This window comes from Zootoca vivipara, chromosome 3 (genome assembly GCF_965207765.1).
Source record: "Zootoca vivipara chromosome 3, rZooViv2.hap1.1, whole genome shotgun sequence".
Lineage (NCBI taxonomy): Eukaryota > Metazoa > Chordata > Lepidosauria > Squamata > Lacertidae > Zootoca > Zootoca vivipara.
The window spans coordinates 97,872,750-97,898,809 of record NC_142586.1 but is presented as its reverse complement, the minus strand read 5'-3'; the positions used below and the strand labels follow the sequence as shown (position 1 = coordinate 97,898,809).

The 26,060-nt window shown below is 45.9% G+C and overlaps 1 protein-coding gene across 2 annotated transcripts in view; it reads left to right on the top strand.

The window, feature by feature from the left end:
• Positions 1-11,764: 11,764 nt before the first annotated feature.
• Positions 11,765-26,060, top strand: part of HAAO (3-hydroxyanthranilate 3,4-dioxygenase) — a 25,279-nt gene continuing 10,983 nt past the window's right edge. For both annotated transcript variants that reach the window (XM_035111217.3, XM_060273041.2), the window contains exons 1-7: positions 11,765-12,026; positions 12,699-12,777; positions 13,465-13,548; positions 13,998-14,104; positions 15,487-15,576; positions 16,018-16,061; positions 20,935-21,080. In XM_035111217.3, the coding sequence (XP_034967108.1) occupies positions 11,944-12,026; positions 12,699-12,777; positions 13,465-13,548; positions 13,998-14,104; positions 15,487-15,576; positions 16,018-16,061; positions 20,935-21,080 (633 nt within the window). In that variant the 5' untranslated portion in view covers positions 11,765-11,943. The remainder of the gene's footprint in view (positions 12,027-12,698; positions 12,778-13,464; positions 13,549-13,997; positions 14,105-15,486; positions 15,577-16,017; positions 16,062-20,934; positions 21,081-26,060) is intronic.

The following is a 26,060-nucleotide window of genomic DNA, read 5'->3' as shown; positions in this document are numbered from 1 at the left end:
ATCAAGAAGGACAGAATGTTTTGGTATGAATCATATGAATGCTGTGTGGAATGAGGTGGAAGTCTTTTTATTTCATAATGTCTTTTCTTTTCGTTTTCTTTCCTTTTTCTTTCTTTCTTTCTTTCTTTTATCTTTTCTTCTTCTTTTCTCACTCGTTGTCTTTACCATTATTTCAAAGATAATTGTAATGTGTTGTAATATGAATGAAAAACAAAATTTGTATTTGTGTTATATGTTTTGTTTTAAGTCAATTATATTTAATAAAGGAATTTCAAAAATTAAAAAAGAAGTCTAAGAATACAGCAATAGATGATGATGATGATGATGATAATAATACATTTATTGTCAATGTACAACCTGTGTACAATGAAATTAACCGAGCCTCCCCCCCCCACACACACACAAACACTCAATCTCATTGCACTCTGTGGGCTTGTCGCCCAACACACCAACCTTGAAAGTCAGTTGTACTATATTATTTTCCGTTCAGCAGCCTAACAGACCATGGGTAGAAACTGTTTTTTAGCTTGTTGGTATGACCAATTATACTTCTATATCTCCTGCCCGAGGGTAGAAGATTAAAGAGGTGCTGGCCAGGGTGTGAATCGTCCCTGAGAATTTTTCTCTCTCTCCTAAGGCAACGATCCCTTGCGATGTCATCTAGCAGGCTCAGGGGACAACCCATGGTATCATGTGCTGTGTTCACCACCCTCTGTAAAGACTTTCTGTCCGTGGCTGTCAAGCCAACGTACCACACTGTAGATACAATATGAGAGGACACCTTCTATGGTGGACCGTTAGAAGGAGGTCATCAATTGTTGTTTAACATTGTTCTTTTGCAAGACCCTGAGAAAATGAAGTCTCTGTTGGGCCTTCCTAACCACCTGAGTTATATTGGTTTTCCAAGTGAGGTAAACTCCCAGGAATTTGAAGGAAGATACTCTCTCCACACAACCCCCCCCTGATATACAATGGGGCTAGTTCCCCTCTCTTCCTCCGAAAGTCCAACACCATCTCCTTTGTCATGCTAATATTTGGGTTCAAGTTACTCTCTAAGCACCATGTAGATTCTTTTTGAACCTCCCCCCTGTACGCTATAGAGCTATAAAATAAGGGCCAGAAGCTTGGGTACAGAGAGAAGTGTTTGCCTAACTAGATAAAGATGGTGCCAGGTGTACCTCCTTGGGGAGAGCATTCCACAAGTGGGGGGGGGGCACTGCGGAAAAGGCCTGTTCCTGTGCTGCCACCTTCTGAACTTCCCATCGAGTGAGCCCACAAAGAAGGGCCTCAGATTATTATCACAGGCACTGGGTCAGTTCATGTCAGAAGACGTGGTTCTTGAAGTACTGCAATCGTCAGCCTCGTATGGCTTTCTCAATCAAAACCCCAGGACTTTGAATTGAGGCTCTCTATCCCTGCCATAATGGAGAATCGGGTTGCCATTTATTTCACAGCACATGCCTACATGGAAATGAAATCCCACCATATTCAATAGGGCTTACTCCCATTCCAGGTAAGTATATAGGGGATTGCAGTCACAGCCTGTTCATATCCTACCCCTTCTCATTTGTTAACAATATGTACTTTGGGCTCCAGTTTAGTTAATCACTCTGTTAGATTAATCTGTTCCCAACATGTTGATCAAATAAAAAGGTGCCCCCCCCCTGTTCCTATTTTGCCTAGTAGATTTCAGCCGAACTCAACCCAAAGGTCATATACACCACTTCCAGATGACACCCAGCTCCTCCTCAAGGAAGAAAATAAAAGTAATGCAGAAGATGTCTCCAAAGTTTGGGTCCCTTGTAAATACTGTATGCAAAAAGTTGCCCATGTTTTTTTGCAAGTGCATGCATGCAATTTCCGGATGCAGCTGGATGTTGAAGTTTCAGGCTTCAAAAAGCTGCAAGGCAGAGCTTGTGGTTCAACTGTGGATCGACTAATTGCATTCTTCTGCTGAGATTACAGCAGTCGGGTGTGTGTGTGTGGGTGGGTGTGTGGGTGTGTGGGTGTGTGTGTGTGTGTGTGTGTGTGTGAGAGAGAGAGAGAGAGAGAGAGAGAGAGAGAGAGAGAGAGAGAGAGAGAAAGAGAGAGAGAGATTGTGGTGCTAGAAACCATGGAGAGCTGCCGCCAGCCAGTGTTGAAAATATTGACGTAGATGGGGACCAATGGTCTGATTCAGTATAAGGCAAATTCCTAAGCTCCTTAGTAAACACTCTTCTCCATCCCCACAACTGTCTCTAGCAATTCTGCAAACATATTTTTCAAGGCTTTTTTTTTTAATGACTTAAAAAGGAGAAGTGGAACTCCACCTGTTTGCACTCACAGTCCTTTAAAACAGGCCACACAGAGAGACAGAGACTCTCCCTTCCAGCATTCCCTGTTCAATAACATTTTCTCATTCATTCTTTGAGATGTGCGTGGCTTAATTGGGGCAGATAAATAAATAAATAGTTTGCTGCGAGGGAAGGAAAAGTTGCTCACTCACAACTTGGAGACAAAGCATCACATTGATTAACTCGCAGAGGAGGAGGAGGAGGAGGAGGAGGAGGAGGAGGAGGAGGAGGAGGAGGAGGAGGAGGAGGAGGAGAGGAGACCAGATAAATATGAAGTCAGTGGAGACGGTCAGCATGCCTCTGGCTACATCACCTGACAAAGGGGCTTGTTGTCCTCCTAGCCGCCTGGTCTGTTGTGAATGAATAAGGCAACAACTCCATTTAAGACACAGACTGTCCGTTACACATACAGCTGGCTGCTTTGTGCCTACAGATCACAAAGGCAAGGAGGGGAGGAGACTGGGATCAGAAAGAGGAAGTGCTGGTCATTGTTCCAAAAGATATATGGAGTGGTGGCCAACTTTTTCAATGAGGAGGAGGAAACACATAGCTCAACAGCCAGTTGCGCTCAGCTTTCAGACCACAGGAAAACAACCGTACCCAATGTGAGGAACCATCATCAGATTCCCTGACATCATTCCCTGACATCGCCACATAGGACTGGCAGAGAACTTTGTCTAGAAGCCTGGAGTGCCTCAACAGGCAGACAATACAGAACTGGATGGATCAATTGTGCTGACCTTTAAACCCTAAACGGCCTCAGCTCAGTATACCAAAAGGAGCTTCTCCACCCCCATCATTCAGCCTGGACAAAGAGGCCCAGCACCGAGGGCCTTCTGGCGGTTCCCTCATTGTGGGAAGCGAAGTTACAGAGAACCAGGAAGAGGGCCTTCTCGGTAGTGGCACCCGCCCTGTGGAACGCCCTCCCACCAGATGTCAAAGAGATAAACAACTATCTGACTTTTAGAAGACATCTGAAGGCAGTCCTGTTTAGGGAAGCTTTTAATATTTGATGAATTATTGTATTTTAATATTTTGCTGGAAGCTGCCCAGAGTGGCTGGTGAAACCCATCCAGATGGGTGGGGTATAAATAATAAATTCTTCTTCTTATTATTAGTAGTAGTACTATGAGTAAAAGGCAGCTTCCCATGGTTACATGTCTTTAGGATATATGGAATTATTTATACATACAGTATATATTACCTGAACATAAGAAGAAGAAGAAGAAGAAGAGTTTGGATTTGATATCCCGCTTTATCACTACCCTAAGGAGTCTCAAAGTGGCTAACATTCTCCTTTCCCTTCCTCCCCCACAACAAACACTCTGTGAGGTGAGTGGGGCCGAGAGACTTCAGAGAAGTGTGACTAGCCCAAAGTCACCCAGCAGCTGCATGTGGAGGAGCGGAGACTCCAACCTGGTTCACAAGATTACAAGTCTACCACTCTTAACCACTACACCACACCATAAGATGGAGGGGCTCACAAAAGATTGCAAGTCTGAGGGCAGAGACCGCCTTATCGCAGACATCTGGGAGATATTCTGGGAGCTTTTCTTTTCTGACAAGCAAGATTAAAATGCTTTAAATAAATATAAAACAACTGAACGCATGCATCATCTTGTGGGCTAGGATGGGAGGAGAAGTGCATGTTGCACTAAAACTATTGTTTTTATTCATATACAATTAAAAGTTATGCAGTTAATCAAATAAGACTCCAATAGGCTTGCTCATTTTTATCACTGGGATGATAGATTGGGGTGATAGAAAAGAAGGATAAGACAGAACACAAAACCTCCACCATATAAATATTAGGGTATTTTGCAGACAAAGCTGCTATGTTTATATACCAATCTAGGACTCAGCTACATTAGTAAAGAAAGAAAACCAAAAATTATAAATATGTTAGAACACTGTGACACCAGATGGCGCTGCAGAGCTGAAATTGGAACTTTATGAAATTTTACATTGTGGGCTTTTTAAAAGCAATTTCAGATTATTATTATTTTATACCTGTGTAGATGCAGCCCGGCATTACAATAGGCACTATAAATGAGGCTTTTAAGCTAAAACTCACTTCCTTTTGCCATTTGCTCAGCATTCCAAGTATGGAAATTAGGTTCTCTACTACTGAGCGTAGGAACAGTCGGCTGTGATGTCACAGTGAGGCATCTATGACATCAGTTTGGCAGTTGTCTCTGTTAAGTCTGGGTTTCCTTTCTGTATTATCTGGGGTGGCAGCTTACAGAAGTGCATCATGGGACAGTGAGAGCCGAGTGACACTAAAGGCTGCCTAGTGTGGTGTGCAGCCTTGTTATTCACACGCCTACTGCCTTGAGCTTCAATCGCTTATGGTAAGAATGGTTATTCCTCCATTATCCTCTGTCTGCTCTTGCTCTTCCTTCAGGAAGCTCAGAGCCGTTTGGACAGGGCTCTGAAGGAGCCTTCTACCCAAGCACTGACCGCAATGAGAGCTACTCACCTTTAATAAGAGGCCTATCCACACTGGTGTTTTATTGTGGGAGATTGTGCAACACATTCTGGGCACAACAGTAATGGACTAGTGTTGGCTTTATCCTGCTTTAGTTTGTTCTGCAATGCTTCCCCAGTGCTACCACATTATTGCTTTCTGCAGGTGCTACAATGCAATAAAAGTGGGACAAAAATAAACCGGAGCTCTTTTGGGTGGTGTTTTTTTTAAAAAAAAAAGCTATGGGATTTCAAAAAATCTCTGAACGACACCAGAAAGTAGTTCCTATAATAGCTGAATACACTAAAGCTGAATAAAGTTCACTTTTGGGTAGAAGCTTGAACAATTGCTAGTTCATGTCCATTCTCACACACCCAGCCAACCAGCAGGAGGCCTGGACTCTTAGCCTTCAATTAAAAGAAGGAAGTGAATTGGACATCTATCAACAAAGTTAGAAAGCAAAATGTGGAGGCAACATTCTAAACCTTATTAGGCAGTTATGGAGGCACCACCGTTGCTAAGGTCACTTTATCGCTTTTGCTAAACAATTAGAAGGAAGGAATGTGAGGCATTTCCTGTATTTTCCCTGCTGAAGGGATCAACTGTCTCTCAACAGGAGCAGCTTGCCATGAGAACTAAATGTACAAGAAAAAGCAAGTGATGTCTCATGCTTTTAACAGCTATGTGACTGGCACAAAGTAAGTATTTTCTAGTATGGAAATTCAATTTTGGGAATACTTTACCTATCATAGGATCGTAGAATTGGAAGGGACCTCAAGGGTCATCTAGTCCATCCCCCTGCAATACAGGAATCTGTCGATATTCTGCCTGCTGGACATATTACTGGACTGTCTCGAGTCTCCCCCTGTCCAGCCCTTTACAAACATTTCCAGGGGCCCTGCTTCCTATACCCCCCTTTTCAAAGAAAAAATGGTGCAAATAGAATCAGTTTTGTTTTTTGTTTAATTCTAGGCCAATTTGTTGACATCGATGACGATGGCAGGCTCAGGTGGGATGGCTGCAATGGATGAGCCTATAACTGAATAGCAAAGGAAAACAACAACACTCGGCATTTGATAGAAAGAACTGCCAGTGCACTTAGACAGCCAAGCCAAATCTTGCATTCGTCACATGTGTTTGAAAAGGGGAAAGTTCTGAAGAGGAGGGTAAGAGAGGCGATAAAATGGAGATACATACACATCAGAGAGCTGCTCGCCCTCTTTTTTCTCTGCTGTCTAGAGTCTGCTGCTGTTTCGTGATTAGTTTTTCCTACTTCTGTAATCCAGTAAAATCTTCTTAAAAATGAAATACAGCAAAATGGCAAAGCAGAATATGTCGTGTTTTGTAATAAACTAGAAAGCCAGCTCTCTGGCTGTGTAAATTATGTGAATAAAAATGAAGCAGGAAAAAAATAGGGCATACTGGTTCTGGGGCAGAAGGAGTTTGTGGAGCTCTTGTCCAATCTGTTGGGGGTGGCAGTGGCATAGCAAGGAGCTGTTGGGGGCAGGGCGCCCCGGGTGCCACCCTGGAGGGGGGTGACACTCAGCCCCCCCCCCGGCTGAGCGAGGCTTTTTACCGGGCGGTGGCTGGCTGCTCGCTCACTGGCTCGGCCAGCACAGCCTTTACTTCTTTCTGCTCGGGTGGAGGCGCATGCACACTATGGAGCGGTTTGTCGGCAGCGCTGGAGCACCGCCGCCAGCAAACCTTGAGCAAGCCACCCTGTAAAACTTGCTCTGTGGCTTGCTCCACGGCTTGCTCGCTGGAGTACCGGCGGTGGCAAACTGCTCCGTAGTGCATATGCGCTGTGTCACTCTGTAGTGGAACTTTATGAAGTTTTACATTGTGAGCTTTAAAAAGAGTTTTTTTAAAGCAATTTCAGATCGTGTTTTTTTATAGCTGTGTAGATGCAGCCCGGCATTACAATAGGCACTGTAAATGAGGCTTTTAAGCTAAAACCTATTGCTAAAACCTAAATGAGGCTTTTAAGCTAAAACCTACAATAGGCACTATAAATGAGGCTTTAAAGCCTTAAAAAAAAAAAAGCAAGCTGCCCTGTAAAATTTGCTTCGTGGCTTGCTCCGCGGCTTGCTCGCTGGAGCGCCACCGCCAGCAACCCGCTCTGTAGTGTGCATGCGCTGCATTGCTCCGTAGTGCGTATGTGCAGCAATGCAGCACATGCGTTCTACAGAGCGGGTTGCCACTGCTGGCACTCCAGCGAGCAAACCGTGGAGCAAGCTGCGGAGCAAGTTTTACAGGGCAGCTTGCATTTTTACAAAAATGCAAATTGCCAAAGAGAACTGGCTTTAAAGTTGGAAAAATGAGGCCATGGGAGCAGAAATTAACAGATCCTTCCATCCCTAGCAGGAACTAAGCAGTTGAGGGTTTTTACAGATCGATTTTTACAGATCAATTCCAGCACCTAGAACAATGGCCAAGCATGCTGTAGGCTAAATAATGCAGAATTTTTAATGGCCGGGGGTCTCTCTCGCTGCTCTACCTGGGGCTCTGGGCAGCTGAAGGGGAGATGGTGTGTAACTCCTGTCTGGTATGTTTTGATTTGCGCTTTGTATTGTCTGCTGTTTATTTGTTAATCTTATGCAAATAAAACCTTGCTTTTCCTTCATCCACTGGCGTGCTTATTGACTCCAGATCCAGAAAGAACCCTGCCCTTGGCAGAACATTGGGTAGAAAGAGGAGGATTATCACTTCCAAATATGCAATTGTATTATGAAGCTAAATGCCTGATATGGATAAGTGATTGGATTAGACTAGAAAGAACCAGAATTTTAGATTTAGAAAGTTATAATTGTGGTTTCGGATGGCATGCATATCTAAACTATGATAAAATTAAAATTAATAATAATATTTTAAGAGGTGTGCTTTATAGAGTGTGGAATAAATATAGAAGATATGCAGAAATTCAAACACCATGGAGGATCTCACCATTAGAAGCTATCACCATAAAGAAATTAAATACAAGGAAGAATTGGCCAACATATAGACAGCTGTTAGTAGATTAACATGGAAAATAAAAATTTGAAGTCATTTGAAGAATTAAGAACATATGAGATTGATAAATGGCAAAATATACAGCTTATTAGTATGTTTAATGCAGATTTAAGAAAAGGTTTCTCAAAATAATTTTCCAAATTTGAAAGTGTAGTGATTCAAAATAAAAAAGTATTATCTGGATCCTACAATTTGTTGTTAGATTATGATTTTTTGGAAGAGGAAGTTCCTGGAGGCGGTTGGAGGATGGATGGCGGCTAACAGATTGAGGTTGAATCCTGACAAGACAGAAGTACTGTTTTTGGGAGACAGGAGGTGGGCAGGTGTGGAGGACTCCCTGGTCCTGAATGGGGTAACTGTGCCCCTGAAAGACCAGGTGCAGAGCCTGGGAGTCATTTTGGACTCACAGCTGTCCATGGAGGTGCAGGTCAATTCTGTGTCCAGGACAGCTGTCTATCAGCTCCATCTGGTACGCAGGCTGAGACCCTACCTGCCCGTGGACTGTCTCGCCAGAATGGTGCATGCTCTAGTTATCTCTTCACTTGGACTACTGCAATGCACTCTATGTGGGGCTACCTTTGAAGGTGATCTGGAAACTGCAACTAATCCAGAATGCGGCAGCTAGACTGGTGACTGGGAGCGGCCGCCGAGACCACATAACACCAGTCTTGAAAGACCAACATTGGCTCCCAGTACGTTTCTGAGCACAATTCAAAGTGTTGGTGCTGACCTTTAAAGCCCTAAATGGCCTTGGTCCAGTATACCTAAAGGAGCATCTCCCCCCCCCCCATTGTTCTGCCCGGACACTGAGGTCCAGCGCTGAGGGCCTTCTGGCGGTTCCCTCGTTGCGAGAAGCCAAGTTGCAAGGAACCAGGCAGAGGCCCTTCTCGGTAGTGGCACCTGTCCTGTGGAACGCCCTCCCATCAGATGTCAAAGAGAAAAAACAACTACCAGACTTTCAGAAGACATCTGAAGGCAGCCCTGTTTAGGGAAGCTTTTAATGTTTAATAGATTATTGTATTTTAATATTTTGTTGGAAGCCGCCCAGAGTGGCTGGCGAAACACAGCCAGATGGGCGGGGTATAAATAAATTATTATTATTATTATTATTATTATTATTATTATTATTATTATTATTATTATTCCTCTGTTGCAAAATTCAACACTACAGTGGAACCTCGAGTTAAGAACTTAATTCATTCTGGAGGTCCGTTCTTAACCTGAAACTGTTCTTAATATGAGGTACCACTTTAGCTAATGGGGCCTCCCGCTGCCGCTGCATGATTTCTGTTCTCATCCTAAAGCAAAGTTCTTAACCCGAGGTACTATTTCTGGGTTAGCAGAGTCTGTAACCTGAAGTGTCTGTAACCTGAAGCGTCTGTAACCCGAGGTACCACTGTAATCAGGTTTGAAAACAGACACAAGAAGCGGGAGAAGGGACCTTGTAGCTGAGCATCAACACTGGACACAGACTGAGCAGGAATACAGGTCTTTACCACTATACTGAGTTGGGTTGTATTTTGATTTAAATTAAAGTGATTGTTTCTGTATCAGCATCTGCTTGTTTATTTAGTATATCGCACTCTTCCTTCCAAAGGACTCCAGGATGACAACCAATGAGTGAAAAAAACAATTCTAAAAAAATCATAAAAACAAAAGCCCAAGTGAATTGGACTTGAAAAATATCAACTTCAAAGACTTGATGAAAGATGCAAATTTTATGCAAATGCAAATTTTATGAAAATGTGTGACCCTCTTGTGTCCCCCCCTCCCCACTCTCTATTCAGCCCATTCCACATGAGAGCTGTACCATGGCACTTATGAATGAAACTTTATTGCAGTAGCTAGGAATGGAATATCCATGTTCAGAGGCAGTTTATACTTCTGATTAACAGATGCTGGATGCAAGCAAAAAAGGGAGTGGCTTCCTTCAACAAGGAGCTTTCCAGCATCATGATCTGGCTGACTGCCATTGCAGATAGATTTTCCAGCTGACCGGAAATAAAAGTAGCAGGGCAGGGGATACACTCAGCCTGACTTTGTCCCGTGCAGAGACAAAGAGAAGTCTGACCTACAAAAATCTGCAAGTGAAGAAGCAGAGAAGAATGGTAACTTGCGAGCGTTTGCTGATCACACTGCACTTAAAAAGGCACGGGTTAGAGTGCTAGAAGACAAGAGGGCAACCCTAGGCTAACTTGGCTAAGTGTCCTGAGCTTGCGTGGCTGCTCACATCTTCTCAAAGATGTTGAAAATGTCACCTCACTTTGCATCAGATTTCCAACAGAGGGTCTCAGGATCCGCTAAAGAATTTAGGTTTGCTGTGTTTTTAATTCTGCTCCTTCACGCATACTGAAAAGGAGAATATTGAGAAAAATAATAAATCCAAAGTCCACAATTGGGTCATACCTTTATTAGGCCCAACGAAACGTTGCAACTTGCATGCATTCAATCTCCCTTGACAACGTAAAAGTTCCAAAGAGTTAATCAAGGGGGGGGGAGAAAGAGAAATAACGAGTCCTGTGGCATTTTGAAAATTGTCATCTGTGTTGTCGCATTTGTATATTACACATAGGATAGATGCTCACTCTCACATGTCACACATAGAGGACAAAGAGGGTGATAAAAAGCTATCAGTGATTACTAGCAATAATAATAATAATAATAATAATAATAATAATAATAATAATAATAATATGCCCCCCATCTGACTGGGTTGCCCCAGCTACTCTGGGTGGCTCCCAACAAAAATTAGCAAAAATCACAATACAACATAACTATGTTCTTCATCCAGTGGCAGAGACAGTGTGCCTCTGAATTCCAGTTGCTGGGGATCACAAGTGGGGAAATTGCTGTTCAGTTTGGGTTCTGCTGTTGAGCTTCCCAGAGGCATCAGGTTGGGCACTATGAGAAAAGGATGTTGGGTCAAATGGACTATCGGGCTGATTCAGCAGGACTGGTTTGCAGAGCAGCCTTCAGAAAAAAACACACACAGAGAGAGGCAGAGAGAGACAGAGAGAGAGAGAGAGACAGACAGACAGACAGACAGACAGCTGGCACATCACTTTTACCATGACTGTGCAAGCTTTTGAAAAGGAAATTGGGTCCTCCCTTAAAGAGGGAGGTGTTGTGGTGAGACCTGGCAACCAAACCCTGTGTTGTGGGTGGGTAAGGTTGGATAGCCACAACACCCAATTGGTAGGTCCCTTGATGCAGGGTTCAATCGGGCCAATGGGACACAGGCTAAACATATCAAGGGACCTATATTTACCCATGCACATGACCCAGAGCTTCCTCTTTTGGTGCATGCATCAGAACACCCGTCCACCTCTCCCTACTTTTAGGGCTTGTGCGCTTGACCTTGCTATGCCGTCATGTGTCGTCTGTCGTTGGGACGGGCACGGCAGGAATTTTCCCCACTTGGCTGATTGACTGGTGCCATTTGGGTTTTGCCTGCTGCGTAGCAAATCGTCACAACTTGTAAGGTTGCGGATAGGCTCTGGTTCAGGTGATAGGGATGGCGGGAACGCTCTCGCCATCCCTATGTGAAGGGTATTCTGTTAAAGGAATCCAGGGACTCAATGGTTTGGTCAACCCTGTGAGGCGGTTGTGCCCGTGCCTGGGTCCAGGGGGACATCTGGGTGCTGGACATAGCCTGTTCCCAGCTTTCTGCCTATTCGGGTGTCACCCTAGGCTGACCTATTCTGGAACCCTGAGTCAGCGCTACCTGCAAGGGTGCAGGGAGCTAGTCAAACCATAGCCTATGCAACCACTCACTTGCTGTAATCAATAAAGTTGTGGCCTATATTCTGCCAAAAATCTAACCAAAATTTGAGTCTTGTCTGAATTTATTTAAGCAGGAGGTTTAAAGGTCTTAACATGCAAGCAGCTTGCTGTGTACTTTATCCCTGCACAAGTTGATCATTGGCTAAATAAAGAGACCTTTGGAAGATTGAAAGGCAGAGAGATTTGGCATTCTATTGAAAAGGGGGTACAGTTAGAGCAGACACTGCCGCTCCAAAGTAGCTTAGAACCACGTATAGCAGCTCACGAGGGTTGTGCAAAACTTAGTTGGCATGATCTATTGAGCTACGCAAAGTCATTTCCTTCCTCCGGCGCACTTCACTATCAAGAGTCATGGAGAAGATGCTTGTGAACGTAAAGAAATGGGTAGAAGAAAACAGAGCTGCCTTCTTGCCTCCAGTATGCAATAAGCTCATGTAAGTTAATGGGTTTGTGTTGCTTTTTTAATGGAACATGTGCAGAGGAGGGCAACCAAGACGATCAAGGGTCTGGAAACTAAGCCTTACAAGGAACGCGTGAAGGAGAATTGGGAGTGTTGCAATTATTAATTAAAACACCATATTAGGTGGGTGCCAGCTTGGGAAGTTGGACTTTGCCCACTGGGAGCTATATCTCCCAACCCAGAGCTCAAGTCTCATTCAACACTTTCCAATCACAGTGCTTGGGGAGAGGGATGGTGAACAATATAAAGTACAACTCAGCTCTCGCTGGCTTCATTCTTTTGCAAGCTCCCTCTCTGAATGTTAGAAAGCAGGGATGTGGGAGAAATTTGATTCATCTCTCATGTAGAGGCGAACCTAACTAATTTACACTATTTGAAACAATACATGAATGTCATTTGAAATCTGAACTTCTCCAAATTTTGCAGTGTAGTTTGTTGACCAAGTAAAGTGTATAAAAGTGCACCTGCCAATGAAAATAGCATGTGGATGTGCTTTATATTAGGGAAGACATGCATGCAAAATTGTGCAATTAGGCAAGGTTGCATACAAAAATGCTGGTTTGAGGAGTCTTTACTCTTTTATCCTTTTATGCCTTAATTTATCATAAGTTTATGTTAAAAAAATTGGCTTTTTATTACCCTCCAGGCACCATTATCAGCTCAACGTAATGTTTGTTGGTGGGCCAAACCAAAGGAAGGATTATCATATTGAAGAAGGAGAAGAGGTAACACATTGGGAAGTCTTTCATTTAGTGATTTGGGTACAATGCCCTTACTTAGGCTTGCAGTATCTATGATGTGATGCTCTCTAGATCAGTCATCCCCAAACTTCGGCCCTCCAGATGTTTTGGACTACAATTCCCATCTTCCCCGACCACTGGTCCAGTTAGCTAGGGATCATGGGAGTTGTAGGCCAAAACATCTGGAGGGCCGCAGTTTGGGGATGCCTGCTCTAGATGTTGTTGGACTACTATTTCCATCATGCTTGATCATTGGCTACTCTGGCTGGGTCTATAGAGGAGTAGGGGACTATTATCATTAAACTATTTTTTTAAAAAGCGAGCATCTTAGCCCAGGCATAGGCACACTCGGCCCTCCAGATGTTTTGGGACTACAACTCCCATGATCCCTAGCTAACAGGACCCATGGTCGGGGATGATGGGAATTGTAGTCCCAAAACATCTGGAGGACCCAGTTTGCCTATCTTAGCATTCGTAGCCTGCAGTTTTCCATGTATCCAATAGATGTCAGCATATTCCCTCATACTGAATTTTTCACAGTTCAACACGGTAAACAGGTTCCCAAAACTGATTGTGCGGGCCCTGCAATATACATGAATCCCTTGCAGACTGTACATATGGTATTGTGATATGCATGCTTTAAATTAAGTTTTCCCCTCTCCTACACTGTAGTTGTTCTACCAGCTGGAAGGAGATATGTGCCTGAAGATAATAGAGAATGGAAAACACAAGGATATCTACATTAAAGAAGGAGAGGTAAACATAGGCTTGTAAATGGTTAATGGGGGAAATATGCACATAAAGCAAGGGGGTATTTGCCATAGTTCTCTCTGCTGAAGAAACAAGCCACATTTCCCATTGGCTTGTGGCTTACCTCTTCAGCTATAGGAACATTTGCACGAAAAGAAAAACAAGCAAACAGAACAAGCTCTGGGTGCTCCTGGAGTCCTCCCCTTATCATGTGTATGCCCTCCAACATTTTTCCAATACAACCTCTGTATCTTCCATCCAGACAAGCAAGAGGTATTATCAGAGTTCAAGGACACATTCCAGCCAGAATACATTCAGGGGGTGAAACAAGGCATTGAAAGGAGAATTCTGAGGACCAGATAGAGCAGAATCTGGCCCCCAAGCCTGAGGTTCCCCACTCATGCCATGAACTATGGGCAACTGTTTCAACTTCCTTTCTTTTTTTTTCTGGGCAGATGTTCCTCTTACCAGCCAGGATACCGCATTCCCCTCAGAGATTCGCAAATACTGTGGGATTGGTTATTGAGAGAAAAAGATTAAGGACTGAAACCGATGGACTCAGGTGAAATATAATCTTCTTAAAACTCTGATTCTATTACTTTGAGCAACTTTGAGAATGATTTTTGTTCAAAAAAGAGGTATACAAATACTGTAGTATAAATACAGTTCTTATGCAATATGTAACCTCCCCGGGGCGCAAACCTGGGCAGTGTGTATGGAGGTCCTGGGCTGCCCAGATGATAAGACCCCCCTTTTGGCCTCGCTGATGTAGTCCAAAGCAAAGCAGAGCTATATGTTTGGCACCAGCTTGGCTGCTGGAGTTACCAGAAGGAGGCGTACAAGGCGCCATCCAACTCTCTTAGGGCCTCCACTCTGGATTTGTGTAGCATTTACTCCTTAGCATTTTCTTCTCCCAAAGATATCCCACAAGGCAACGAAGGTTTAGGATCAGAGTATTCCTTCTCCTTCATGGGCCACCTTCCCAGGTTGACGAGCCCCATCTGCTCCTCACTTCCTTCTACAGCACATGCAGAAACCACCTTCTTGACCACTGAACCCTCCATTGGTCGCTCAATCCAACAGAGCCTGTCTTCACATTCATAGAATCATAGAGTTGGAAGAGACCACAAGGGCTATCCAGTCCAACCCCCTGCCAAGCAGGAAACACCATCATTCAGGGGGAAACACTCATCATTCAGGGGGAAGTCCCTAACTCACTGAGGGTTTGAGACACCATCAGCTACCCTCACCTGGTTTAGCTGGTGTGGTTGCATGCTGGTAGCTTCTAGGAGTCACAGGTGAGATCTGGGTGCAGGGTGGAGACCAAAGTGGGACAAACTAGTCCATACGGAGCACAATGTGTGTCTTTTTCCCCCCCATAGGTACTACCCCTCCTGTAACATCCCAGACATTCCAGGGAGCTCACTTCAGTGCTGATAATGCAGCAGTTTGACTTCACTCCTAGAAGCACATTGCATTGTCTCTCTAGACAGATGGATGTCAGCAACTATGCAATGTGTAGTAAATAACATATTGAGGAAAGAGCCATAGATCAGTGGGACGGCACATATTTGCACACAGAGGGCCTGGCATCTCTAGGTTGGGCTGGAAATGTGCTCAGCTTCAAATCCTGGAGATCTTCTGCCCATCAGTGCAGAGACAATACTGTGCTGCCATGTATTTGAATTAACTGTATTTGAATTAACATCTAAGCTTCTTAAAATGAACTGAAGTTCAATCTAAGTTGAAATCGGACTTCAAGATTCTCAGTGATGCCGGATTTTATTGTGCTACCCAGTGCAGATAAATTCAAATCAAATATACATATATTTGTTTTTACCAGTGCATAATATTTTGAAACGCATTTAGAGAGTAAAATAACACAGTCTTTCATTCTATATGATACAACCACTTAATGCAGTTCCTCCCCCACCCTTTTGTCAGATACTACGTTGGAGAATCAACCAATGTCCTTTTTGAGAGATGGTTTTACTGTGAAGACCTTGGCACACAACTTATCCCAATAATCCAAGAGTAAGTCTTCTCCATTTTATTGCACTGGGTTGTATTCAAATAACTTTTATTCAGAGCTGACCCACTGAAATTAATGGGCCCAAGTTGTTGTTGTTGTTGTTGCTGCTGCTGCTGCTGTTGTTGTTGTTATATGCTGCTCATCTAACTATCTGGGTGGCCACAACAAAAGATTGAAAACACAATGAAACATCAACCATTAAAAACCTCCCTGAAGATGTCTTCTGAAAGTCAAATAGTTGTTTATTTCCTTGACATCTAAGGGAGGGCTTTCCACAGGGCAGGTGCCACTACCGAGAAGGCCCTCTGCCTAGTTCCCTGTTGCTTCACTTCTCGCAGAGGGAGTGGAAAAGCAAACATGTATTTGTAATGTCACCCAGACATACAATTTGGTTACCTATATTAGTCTGAAAAGTTTTACTCCTTTAACATTTGTCATTCCAGGTTTTTCAGCTCAAGGCAGTATCAGACTGGAAAACCCAACCCAGGTAATATAAACTGATTTCAGAATCAAAGCAATTATTCAACAAGCAATAATATGGGTGGGGTTTTTTCCCCCTTAAGGAAAACTTTAAAAGGTAAAGGTAAAGGGACCCCTGACCATTAGATCCATAGCTGCCAAGTTATCCCTTTTTTTAAGGGAAATTCCCTTATGCTGAATAGGCTTCCTCGTGAGAAAAGGGAAAACTTGGCAGCTATGATTAGATCCAGTCGTGGACGACTCTGGGGTTGCGGTGCTCATCTTGATTTACTGGCTGAGGGAGCCGGTGTACAGCTTCTGGGTCATGTGGCCAGCATGACTAAGTTGCTTCTGGTGAAACCAGAGCAGCGCACGGAAACGCCGTTTACCTTCCTGCCAGAGCGGTACCTATTTGTCTACTTGCACTTTGACGTGCTTTCGAACTGCTAGGTTGGCAGGAGCTGGGACCAAGCAACGGGAGCTCACCCCGTCGCGGGGATTCAAACTGCCGACCTTCTGATCGGCAAGCCCTAGGCTCTGTGGTTTAGACCACAGCGCCACCCGCATCACTTAAGGAAAGCTTAATTAACAGCAAAAGCAAAAACAAAAAATCCCTATTATTACTGGCTGTACTGGCTGTGTACACATGACACATTCAAAGCACACACACCTTGGGAATCCTGGGAACTGTAGTTTACTACTCACAGAGCTACTATTCCCAATCTCAGCATCCTTAACAGCTTCCAGGATTTGGTGGTGGTGGTGGATGTGATTTAAATGTATGGTATGTACAGAACCACTGTCTTCCTTTAAACAGTGCTCCAAATGAAATAACTTCTGCAGGAGAAATGTTCACTTTCTCCTCTCTCTCTCTCTCTTAACTGAGACTCTGCCAGAATTAAAGGGTAGCGACAACAGGGAGATGGATTTACTGCCTAGCTTTCTCTGAGCTTTTCAGAATCTCAAAAAAATTAAAATACATAGCTTTCTAACAAAGCTTGTCACCAGAAAGAGGAAAACTTTGCTCCGGAGTGTTTGTGCTTCCTCTGACAGCTTCAATAAACTTGTGGAAAAGGTTCTCGGTGGTTCAGTTCAGTTCCCATGGTGAAATATTAGTATTAGGAGAGCTCTTAGGGATGATTGTTTGCACACTGCCCCACGGGCGGCTTCCATGGTTAAAAGTATTACAAAGCAAAAGAGGAGCTATTGTGCTGTGTCTAAGGTTTTTATCCCCCCCCCAAAAAAAAACGCTTATGAGAGTATTTCTCCCTCCTTCTCTATTATATGAACAATAACAAAAACCACTTGTGTTTACTTCTAGTTACAAAGAAGCTAGACTGCTTGAAGAGCCGGTTTGTCTCTTAAGCTTGACACAACAGACAGAGTAGATTAAAAAACGGCAAATGCTATAATTGCATTTTAACAATAGCCGCTGAGTTTTACAGTGGTTTATCCCAGGGATAAACCTAGCAGTTTGAAAGCACGTCAAAGTGCAAGTAGATAAATAGGTACCGCTACAGCGGGAAGGTAAACAGCGTTTCCGTGTGCTGCTCTAGTTCGCCAGAAGTGCCTTTGTCATGATGGCCACATGACCTGGAAGCTGTACGCCGGCTCCCTTGGCCAATAACGCGAGATGAGCGCCGTAACCCCAGAGTCGCTCACGACTGGACCTAATTGTCAGGGGTCCCTTTACCTTTACCTTATCCCAGGGATGGAGAAGCTGTGAGCCTCCCATATTATGTTTTCCTCTGGTTCCCATCAGCCCCCAACCAGCAAGGTCAGGGATGATGTGAGTTGTAGTTCAGCAAAACATCTGGAAAGCTATGAGGCCCCCCCCCATTCCTGGTTCACCCCTAACTGGGTGCTACACTAGAACTAGTGGTAATCATTTGGCTGCCACCAAAATGGGAGTGACACACAGATTCCTTCACCTTCTTTAAAGATCTAGTAGAAGTTACCTTGTGTCATGCATGCCTTCCATTCATAGTAGTTAACATATAAATTACGAGAGAATGACAACCGTGACTTTAAGGAAGAATGGGAGCTTTTCACAAACTATTTTAAAAGACCACAAAAGGACTTGTGCTCCTTGGCAGGTTTGGAATAAACATCCACAATTTATTAGTAGAACAGATAAGTACAGATAAGGCAAAGATATGTACAATTTTATAACATGCAGAGAATAACATGTGTAAGCAAACGGGCGGGCTGAGGGAAGTCTCGGGAGGGTGGGATGGGATGGGATGGGAGGGGAGGGGAGGAGAGGAGAGGGTAAAAAATGTAATTGGCTATATTGATTGATGGTATGTTTTGTTAAATTTGTTTCATAAAAACTTTTTTTTTAAAAAAAAAGCTGCTCTGGGCAGCCTTGAATGAAAGGTAGGAGGGAAATGCAAGAAAAATAGCTGGTTGTTACAAGAAGAAAACCATCATCTTTGTGACCTGTTTTCTGCATCAATTGTTCATTTAGTTAAGTGAAGTCATCCTTGTTGTTCAAGCATGTTAATGTACATGACAAGTCGCTGGAATAAGGGTGGGTGAATCTGCCCATTTTGGTTTCAGTTTCCCATTTTCAAGTCATTTCACATGTCTGTATCAGTATGTGATTTTTTAAATAAAAAATCCCATAAAAATTCATCAGCATTTTAGTGAAATTTCCTCCTTTTATCTGCAATTTTGCCTGGCATGCACTTTTTTTGGCAATGCAATTTTGTATTTTATATGTTGTTTTCAGGAACATTTGCAGTTTGATGCAGACTTTAATATACACATTTTTGTATGCATCATTTCGTTGGGGAACTGCATCGTAAAATGTAGAGAAGTGCAAATCTTAAAGATTTGCCTGTTGTTTCAGGAACTTCCAGTTAGGTAATGCATTGCAAGTCCTCACTAAACTGAATTTCTTCTCCATCTCTACCTATAAAACATCACTAGATTCAGCAGCCATCCCGGGGGGGGGGGGGGGGGCTAGGCAGGGCAACATTCCTCTGTTGAATGGTTTCTTTAAATACTGTATTAAGGTTCATTATTGAACCTGTTAAGTTGTGTTGATTAAGCTATGTCAGCAATTGGGTATAGTATACTGTATAAAGAGCAGCATGTACCTCTCTCAGTACCTTGGTGAATGGGTCATACTTATAGATATAATATAATAATAATAATAATAATAATAATAATAATAATAATAATAATTTATTATTTATACCCCACCCATACAATAATCCATTAAACATTAAAAGCTTCCCTAAACAGGGCTGCCTTCAGAAGTCCTCTAAAAGTCTGGTAGCTGTTTTTCTCTTTGACATCTGATGGGAGGGCGTTCCACAGGGCGGGTGCCACTACCAAGAAGGCCCTCTGCCTGGTTCCCTGCAACTTGGCTTCTCGCAATGAGGGAACCACCAGAAGGCCCTCGGCGCTGGACCTCAGTGTCCGGGCAGAACGATGGGGGTGGAGACGCTCCTTCAGGTATACTGGACCAAGGCCAGTATTTAATGTAAGAGGAGTTTTTGTTTTTGTAATTAAAGCTAAGCAAAAGATATTTCTGTGTTTCTTCATTGTTTCCTGAACATGTGGTCTCCCCAACATGCTTTCTGCAGCACAATTAATCTGTTAAATATGCAACATGCTCACCTGTATTCCCAACACTGAGCATTCCTTAAAGGTGAGACACAGGGTAGGGAGTTCAGTGTGGTGCAAACATGGTGGCAGGAGCACTGGACTACCTCTGCTAAGCCTCTTCCTTCCCCAGAACTAAGAGTGACTCTCGGCATTGGGAAGGCAGGTGCTGGAAAGAAGCTGCCCAGCTTGTGCTGCTCCACCATGCATAAAGTATTGGTCTGAGGGTTTTTAAAATTAAAAGACTTTGGAGGCCAATTACCAGGAATAGCACTTTCTTGCCAGAGATCTGCACGGTTTTAACAAGTTTCTTATCTGTTTGGGGTTTTTTTAACTATAAATTTTGATGCCATGTCTTTGCTATTCCCAGTGCCGTACACTTTTTCACATCTAAACCATAGCTGCCAAGTTTTCGCTTTTCTCGCGAGGAAGCCTATTCAGCATAAGGGAAAATCCCTGTAAAAAAGGGGTAAGTTGGCAGCTATGATCTAAACCTGATCTGCAAAAACAATTATACAGGATACAGGAAGGTTCTAAAGTAGGCCAAATGAACACAATCGCACTACCCCACCCCTGGCTGACTATACTACTGATGCTTACCTAATGTCCTTCATTACTACTTGGGATACCACAGAGAGACGTTGCCTTTTTCTGCATCTTATTTGGACCATTACTGAAAAAGCACCCCAGAGACATATTTTGAGAGAGTACCCCGTGGCTTTTGGAGAAGAAAATGGGAGTGTGGGAGAAGATTTCACCTTTGCATTTAGTTAAGAGACTGAAGTTAATTTCACAGGGTGCAAAACTGTGAACCTCAGAACGGGATTTGAAAGGGCAGAGAGTGTTTCAGGCGGTTTCAAAACAATCAGGAAATGCAGGGTATTAAATTCTGAAGTGCTGCGTAATCAGTTTTGTTCCATATTGGCCAAGAGAACCCCTAGAAGGCATTTGAGCGCACAGTAGGGAGGTAATGAGTAGTGGCAGTAAACGAGTCTGCTTAATGTTGTCTGTATTTATGACAAAGGAGGAGTTGAAAGACCTAATGGGTGGCAGGTTTAAAGAAGCTGGTGAAGGGCAGGAGAAGCAATGGAGCTGTTGTGGACTGTTAGATAATTTGAAATTTGGCCCTTGTCCTTTTCTACCCGCATGTTTGAATCTTCTGAAACACCAAGCATTAATATGACAATATTGTATGTTCTTGCAATAAGCTTTCTGATGGGCAAACACGTGTCACCACTTCTAAAGCTATCATATATATACTACCTCTAGATTTTCTTTGTTTTTAGATGAACTTTTGAAAGAAACGCCTTTCCCGTTAAACAAAGCCAAGGTCATGGATCCTTTTTCCTTTCAAGGCTGGCTCAACGATCATCGTGAAGAGATAGATCAGAAGAAATCCACCAGACTTTTTGGAGACAGCTCTGAAACTGAGGTAAAAAAACCTTGAGTACTTTGAAAAGGAGGAGTTGGGTGAATTATTTTTTCAAGTGAACAGGCAGCCTCCTGTTGAGAAGTGTTTTTAATATAGGTAGGTAGCCGTGTTGGTCTGTGTGAGGGACAGGGGATATCGCGAAGTCCCTCCCCTCCTGAGTTCAAGCCCATCCCCGAGCACAGGGGAAAGCAGAGAGAGTTCCGATTCCAGTGGGGAAGCAGGAAGTCGTGTCCGAGGCTCAGGCAAGGTAGAGGAGCCAGGGTCCCAGGTGGGACAGGAAGGGGCAAATAAGGGGGAGAGACCCATCCCCCCAACTCCGGAATTACGCAGAAAGAGGAGGGGAAAGAGGATGGGTCTGCCAAAGCTTTTGTGTTGGAGAAAGACGCGCCAAAAGCCATTCGGAGGTTCTGAACCCGACTGAACACATGGCTCCGTGTATATAGCAATGACTTCAGCACTGTAAATACGCAGCACCAATAAAAGAATAAAATGCAGAGCTGCGTAGAGTCGTTACTCTGAAGTAGCCCGCTCCGGCCACTGTGACAGCAACCTCCGAATCTTTTTTTGGGCTACTTTGGAGTTGCCGGGATGAGTGCGTCAGAGGCGGAGAAATGGCGGCAGATCGCGGAGAAAGCCCAACAGGACCTGCAGCAACTGGCGCTGCAGGCACAGGGGGAATTAAAGGCAGCTAAAGAAGAAACCAAGAAGGTCCAGGAGGACCGGCTACAACTTGCAGAACAGGTGAGAGCGCTTCAGGAAAAAGAGCAGCAATTAAGGGCGGTGGCGGTAGAGCTCCAAAACAAGCTGGATGCCGAGAAAAACAAGGCGGGAGGGGCCCCCCAACTCCAAGTGCTGCCGGGAAAGAGAGCGGGGACCCTAGTAAGCAAGTTCAATGGAGACCCGAGGGAATATCATGGCTTTGAGACTGAGATCGTGTATGCTCTTGAGCTGCACCATGATGAGTTCCCTGATGATGAGCACAGGGTAGCGTTTATTGTGGAACACCTTACAGGGGCAGCCAGGGAGTGGCTAAGACCGTTAATCGCGACAAAAAATCCTTGCATGAAGAATGTCAAACTATTTCTAGAGGCTTTAAAAACGATGTATGCGTCCGATAGTCATATGGACCAGACCAAGGAGGAACTGCATAATTTAAGGCAAAGAACAATGACAGTTCGCGAATATTGGGCGAGATTCACCATGCTAGTGCACAGACTGGGGTGGGAACTGCACTCGCCTCCGATGGAAGCGGCGTTCTACCTGGGGTTGAATGAGGATGTGAAAGATGAGCTCTCGAGAGGTCCAAAGCCCAGTAATATGGATCAGCTGAGCAAAGCGGCTCTGGTGGTGGGGGTGAGACAGGAATCCCGGTGGAACGACAAGCAAGCAACGCGCGCAAAGCGGGCTTGGTTCCCACGGTCGCAGGAGAAGCCACTCCCCCAACAACCCTTCCAAGCCACGCCTGGGACCAGCCAGGACCAGGAACCCATGCAAATTGATAGCGCGCGCGCGCGGGCTTTTCAAACCCTAGCGGCGACAAGACGCAAGGAGGGAAGGGGCGGGAATTGCTTTCTCTGCAACTCCCCCCAGCATCTCGTCAGAGACTGCCCACATCGCAGAGAGTGGCAAGGAAAGGCGGGAACGATTGTGCCCTCCCCCTCTGACGCAGCACCACAGCAGGGAAACGGGAAAGCCTGGTTGCAGGAGACAAGGGGCAGCAGCCAGGCGCAGTCAGCAGACAACAGCCCCAGCCCGCCCACCCGCACAGCGCGGAGCAGAGCCAGCCCACCCCTCCCAGAGCAGGAGTGGTTCTAGAAGTGACGTTAACGCTCCCAAATGGCTATCCCCTGACAGTCCTCGCCTTAATTGACAGTGGTGCATCTGCCAACTTCTTCTCGAGAAACTTTGCAGAAGAGCACCAAATACAGCTTCTGCAGCTGGACTTTCCCTTGCACGTAGCCACCATTGACGGCAGGGAGCTGCTGGGAGGGGCCATCACTCATCAAACCCCCCCCATGAGAATGACGGTGGGAAGGCACTCTGAGACACTGGCATTCAACGTCACCACCATCTCAGACCCCCCCATCGTCTTGGGCATGAGCTGGCTGGCGCGCCACGACCCCTCCATCAGTTGGCACCAGAGATGCATCACGTTTGGGTCGGACTTTTGTCTGGAACATTGCATGCAGCACCAACCAGGGGAGGGGCCTCCAATAGCCACGGTGGCCACCATGCACGTCAAAGGGGGTGAGGCGATACCCAAGCCGTACTGGGACCTGCAGGAGGTCTTCAGCGAAGCGGAGTCCGACCACCTACCCCCACACAGGCCTTTCGACTGCCAGATCAACCTGGTGCCAGGGGCAACTATACCCCCAGCCAAGCTGTACGCCATGTCAGATCAGGAACTGGAGGATCTGCGCGCTTTTATCGACAAGAACCTCAAGCGGGGGTTCATCAGAGAAAGCAAGGCAGCAGGGGGCAGCCCAGTCTTCTGGGTGGACAAGAAAGACACGCAACAGCGCCGTCTTGTGGTGGATTTCAGACGACTGAATTCAGTGACAGAGCCAGTGGCTTTCCCCATGCCCAGAGTGGATGATCTCCTGACAGCGGCACGCAGGGGCAAGATTTTCACCAAGCTAGACCTTGATCAGGATCCGGGAAGGCGATGAGTGGAAAACCACGATGTTCACGCCTCTGGGCTCTTTTGAATATCTGGTGATGCCCTTCGGGTTGCAAGGGGGCTCAGCATGCTTCCAGGCCTTCATGCACCACGTCCTGGGGTCCCTCCTCTTCAAGAACTGCTTGGTCTTCCTAGATGACATCCTTATCTATTCCAATGACCCAGTGCAGCATGTGAAGGATGTCAGGGAGGTGTTGCAGCGCCTGAAGGAGAACCACCTGTATGTGAAGCTGGAGAAGTGCAAGTTTCACACCAAAGAGGTGGACTTCCTAGGCTAGAAGCTGTCAGACAAGGGGCTGGCGATGGACAAGGACAAGGTGCAGGCCATCCTGGACTGGCACAGCCACAGGACGCGCAAAGATGCCCAACGCCTACTAGGCTTCGCTAACTTCTACAGGAAGTTCATCAAGAACTTCTCTCGTGTCACGGCTCCTATCACCGACTGCCTGAGAGGCAAGCAGAAGTTCCGGTGGACACCGGAGGCGCAAGCAGCGTTCGAAAGCCTCAAGAGGGTGTTCGCTTCAGACCAGCACCTGTTCCACGTGGTGCAGGATGCGCCCCTACGCCTGGAGACAGATGCTTCAGACAAGGCTTTGGGAGCGATTCTGTTGTAACTGGACGCCAACAGAGAGTGGAGACCCTGTGCCTTCTTCTCCAGGAAGCTGACCCAGCCAGAACGCAACTACACAGTGTTTGATAGGGAACTTCTCGCGATCCACGCTGCGTTCCAGCACTGGCGACACTTCCTGGTGGGCGCCAAGCACCCCATCCAGGTGTGCACAGACCACAAGAACCTGGAGTTCTGGAGAACTGCCAGGGTGCTCAACCAGCGGCAGATACGGTGGGCAGAGTTCTTCTCGAACTTCAACTTCTCCATCCACTACATCCCGGGGGAGCAGAATGTCAGGGCGGATGCCCTATCCCGCAAGCCAGAGTACATGGAGGAGGAGTTGCCACCAGCACCCAGGCACATTTTCCCCCCATCAGCATGGTCCTGCGGAGCAGCAGTGGTGAGCGAGGCAGAACTCACAGCACTGACAGCAGCTGATGAATTTGCCACCCGCATCTTCAGAGAACTGAGAGGGGGGAGGGAGCAGGCAAAAGACTTCACAGACCGCAGGGGACTGCTTTTCTACAAGGGTGCACTGTACCTGCCCACCACCCAGCTTAGACGTAAGGTCCTCAAGCAGATGCACGACAACCCAACGGCGGGTCATTTTGGAAGGGACAAAACCGCTCACCTAGTCATGAGACACTTCTGGTGGCCAGGGGTGCGGGAAGATGTTAGAGACTATGTACGGGGCTGTGACACCTGCCAACGAGCAAAGGTGGTCAGAGCAGCACCAGCAGGGTTGCTGGAGCCATTAGCCACCCCGCACAGGCCGTGGGAAGTAGTGTCAATGGACTTCATCACAGACCTGCCGTCGTCCAGGGGCAAGACCGCAGTGTTGGTGGTGGTGGACCTTATGTCCAAAATGTGCCATTTTATACCGTGTGCCAGGGCGGTCTCTGCAGAAGAGACAGCCAAACTGTTTGTTGACCACGTATTCAGATTGCACGGATTACCTTTAAGGGTTATTTCGGATAGAGGCCGCCAATTTGTTTCCAGGTTCTGGAGGCGGCTCATGAACCTCCTGCAGGTGGAGGTTAGCTTGTCGACGGCTCGGCACCCGCAGACCAATGGACAGGCAGAGAGGGTCAACGCCATTCTGCAGCAGTACCTGAGATGCTACGTCAGCCAGAGGCAAACGGACTGGGTGGATCGCCTGCCACTGGCAGAATTTGCCTACAACAATGCGGTGCACGTCTCCACAGGGGTGTCGCCCTTTAAGGCCAACTACGGGCGCGACCTCAGATCTTTCCCGGAGAGGGAGGGGGAGGAGGAGGAGGAGGGCCCGCAGGCAGAGGATTGGGCAGAGGAGCTGGAGACGGTGCACCAGCAGCTCAGAGAACACTTGGAGAGGGCCAAGGAAGCGTACAAAAAGGGGGCAGATCGCCACAGGCGACCGGGGGAGGTCATCAGGGTGGGGGACAAGGTTTGGTTGTCCTCGGAGGGCCTTCCCACCAGAGGGAGGTGCAAGAAGCTGGCACCCAGAAGGTTGGGCCCTTTCACGGTCACGCAGCAGGTAAACCCGGTGGCATACAGGCTGGCACTGCCAGAGGACATGAGGGTGCATCCAGTGTTTCATAGATCGCTGCTGTCGCCGTACAGGGAAAGCAGCAGGCTCCGAGACAGCGAACAAACCCCCGAGGGAGGGGGGGAGAGGGAAGGCAGGGAGCAACTCAATGAGGCCACGGCC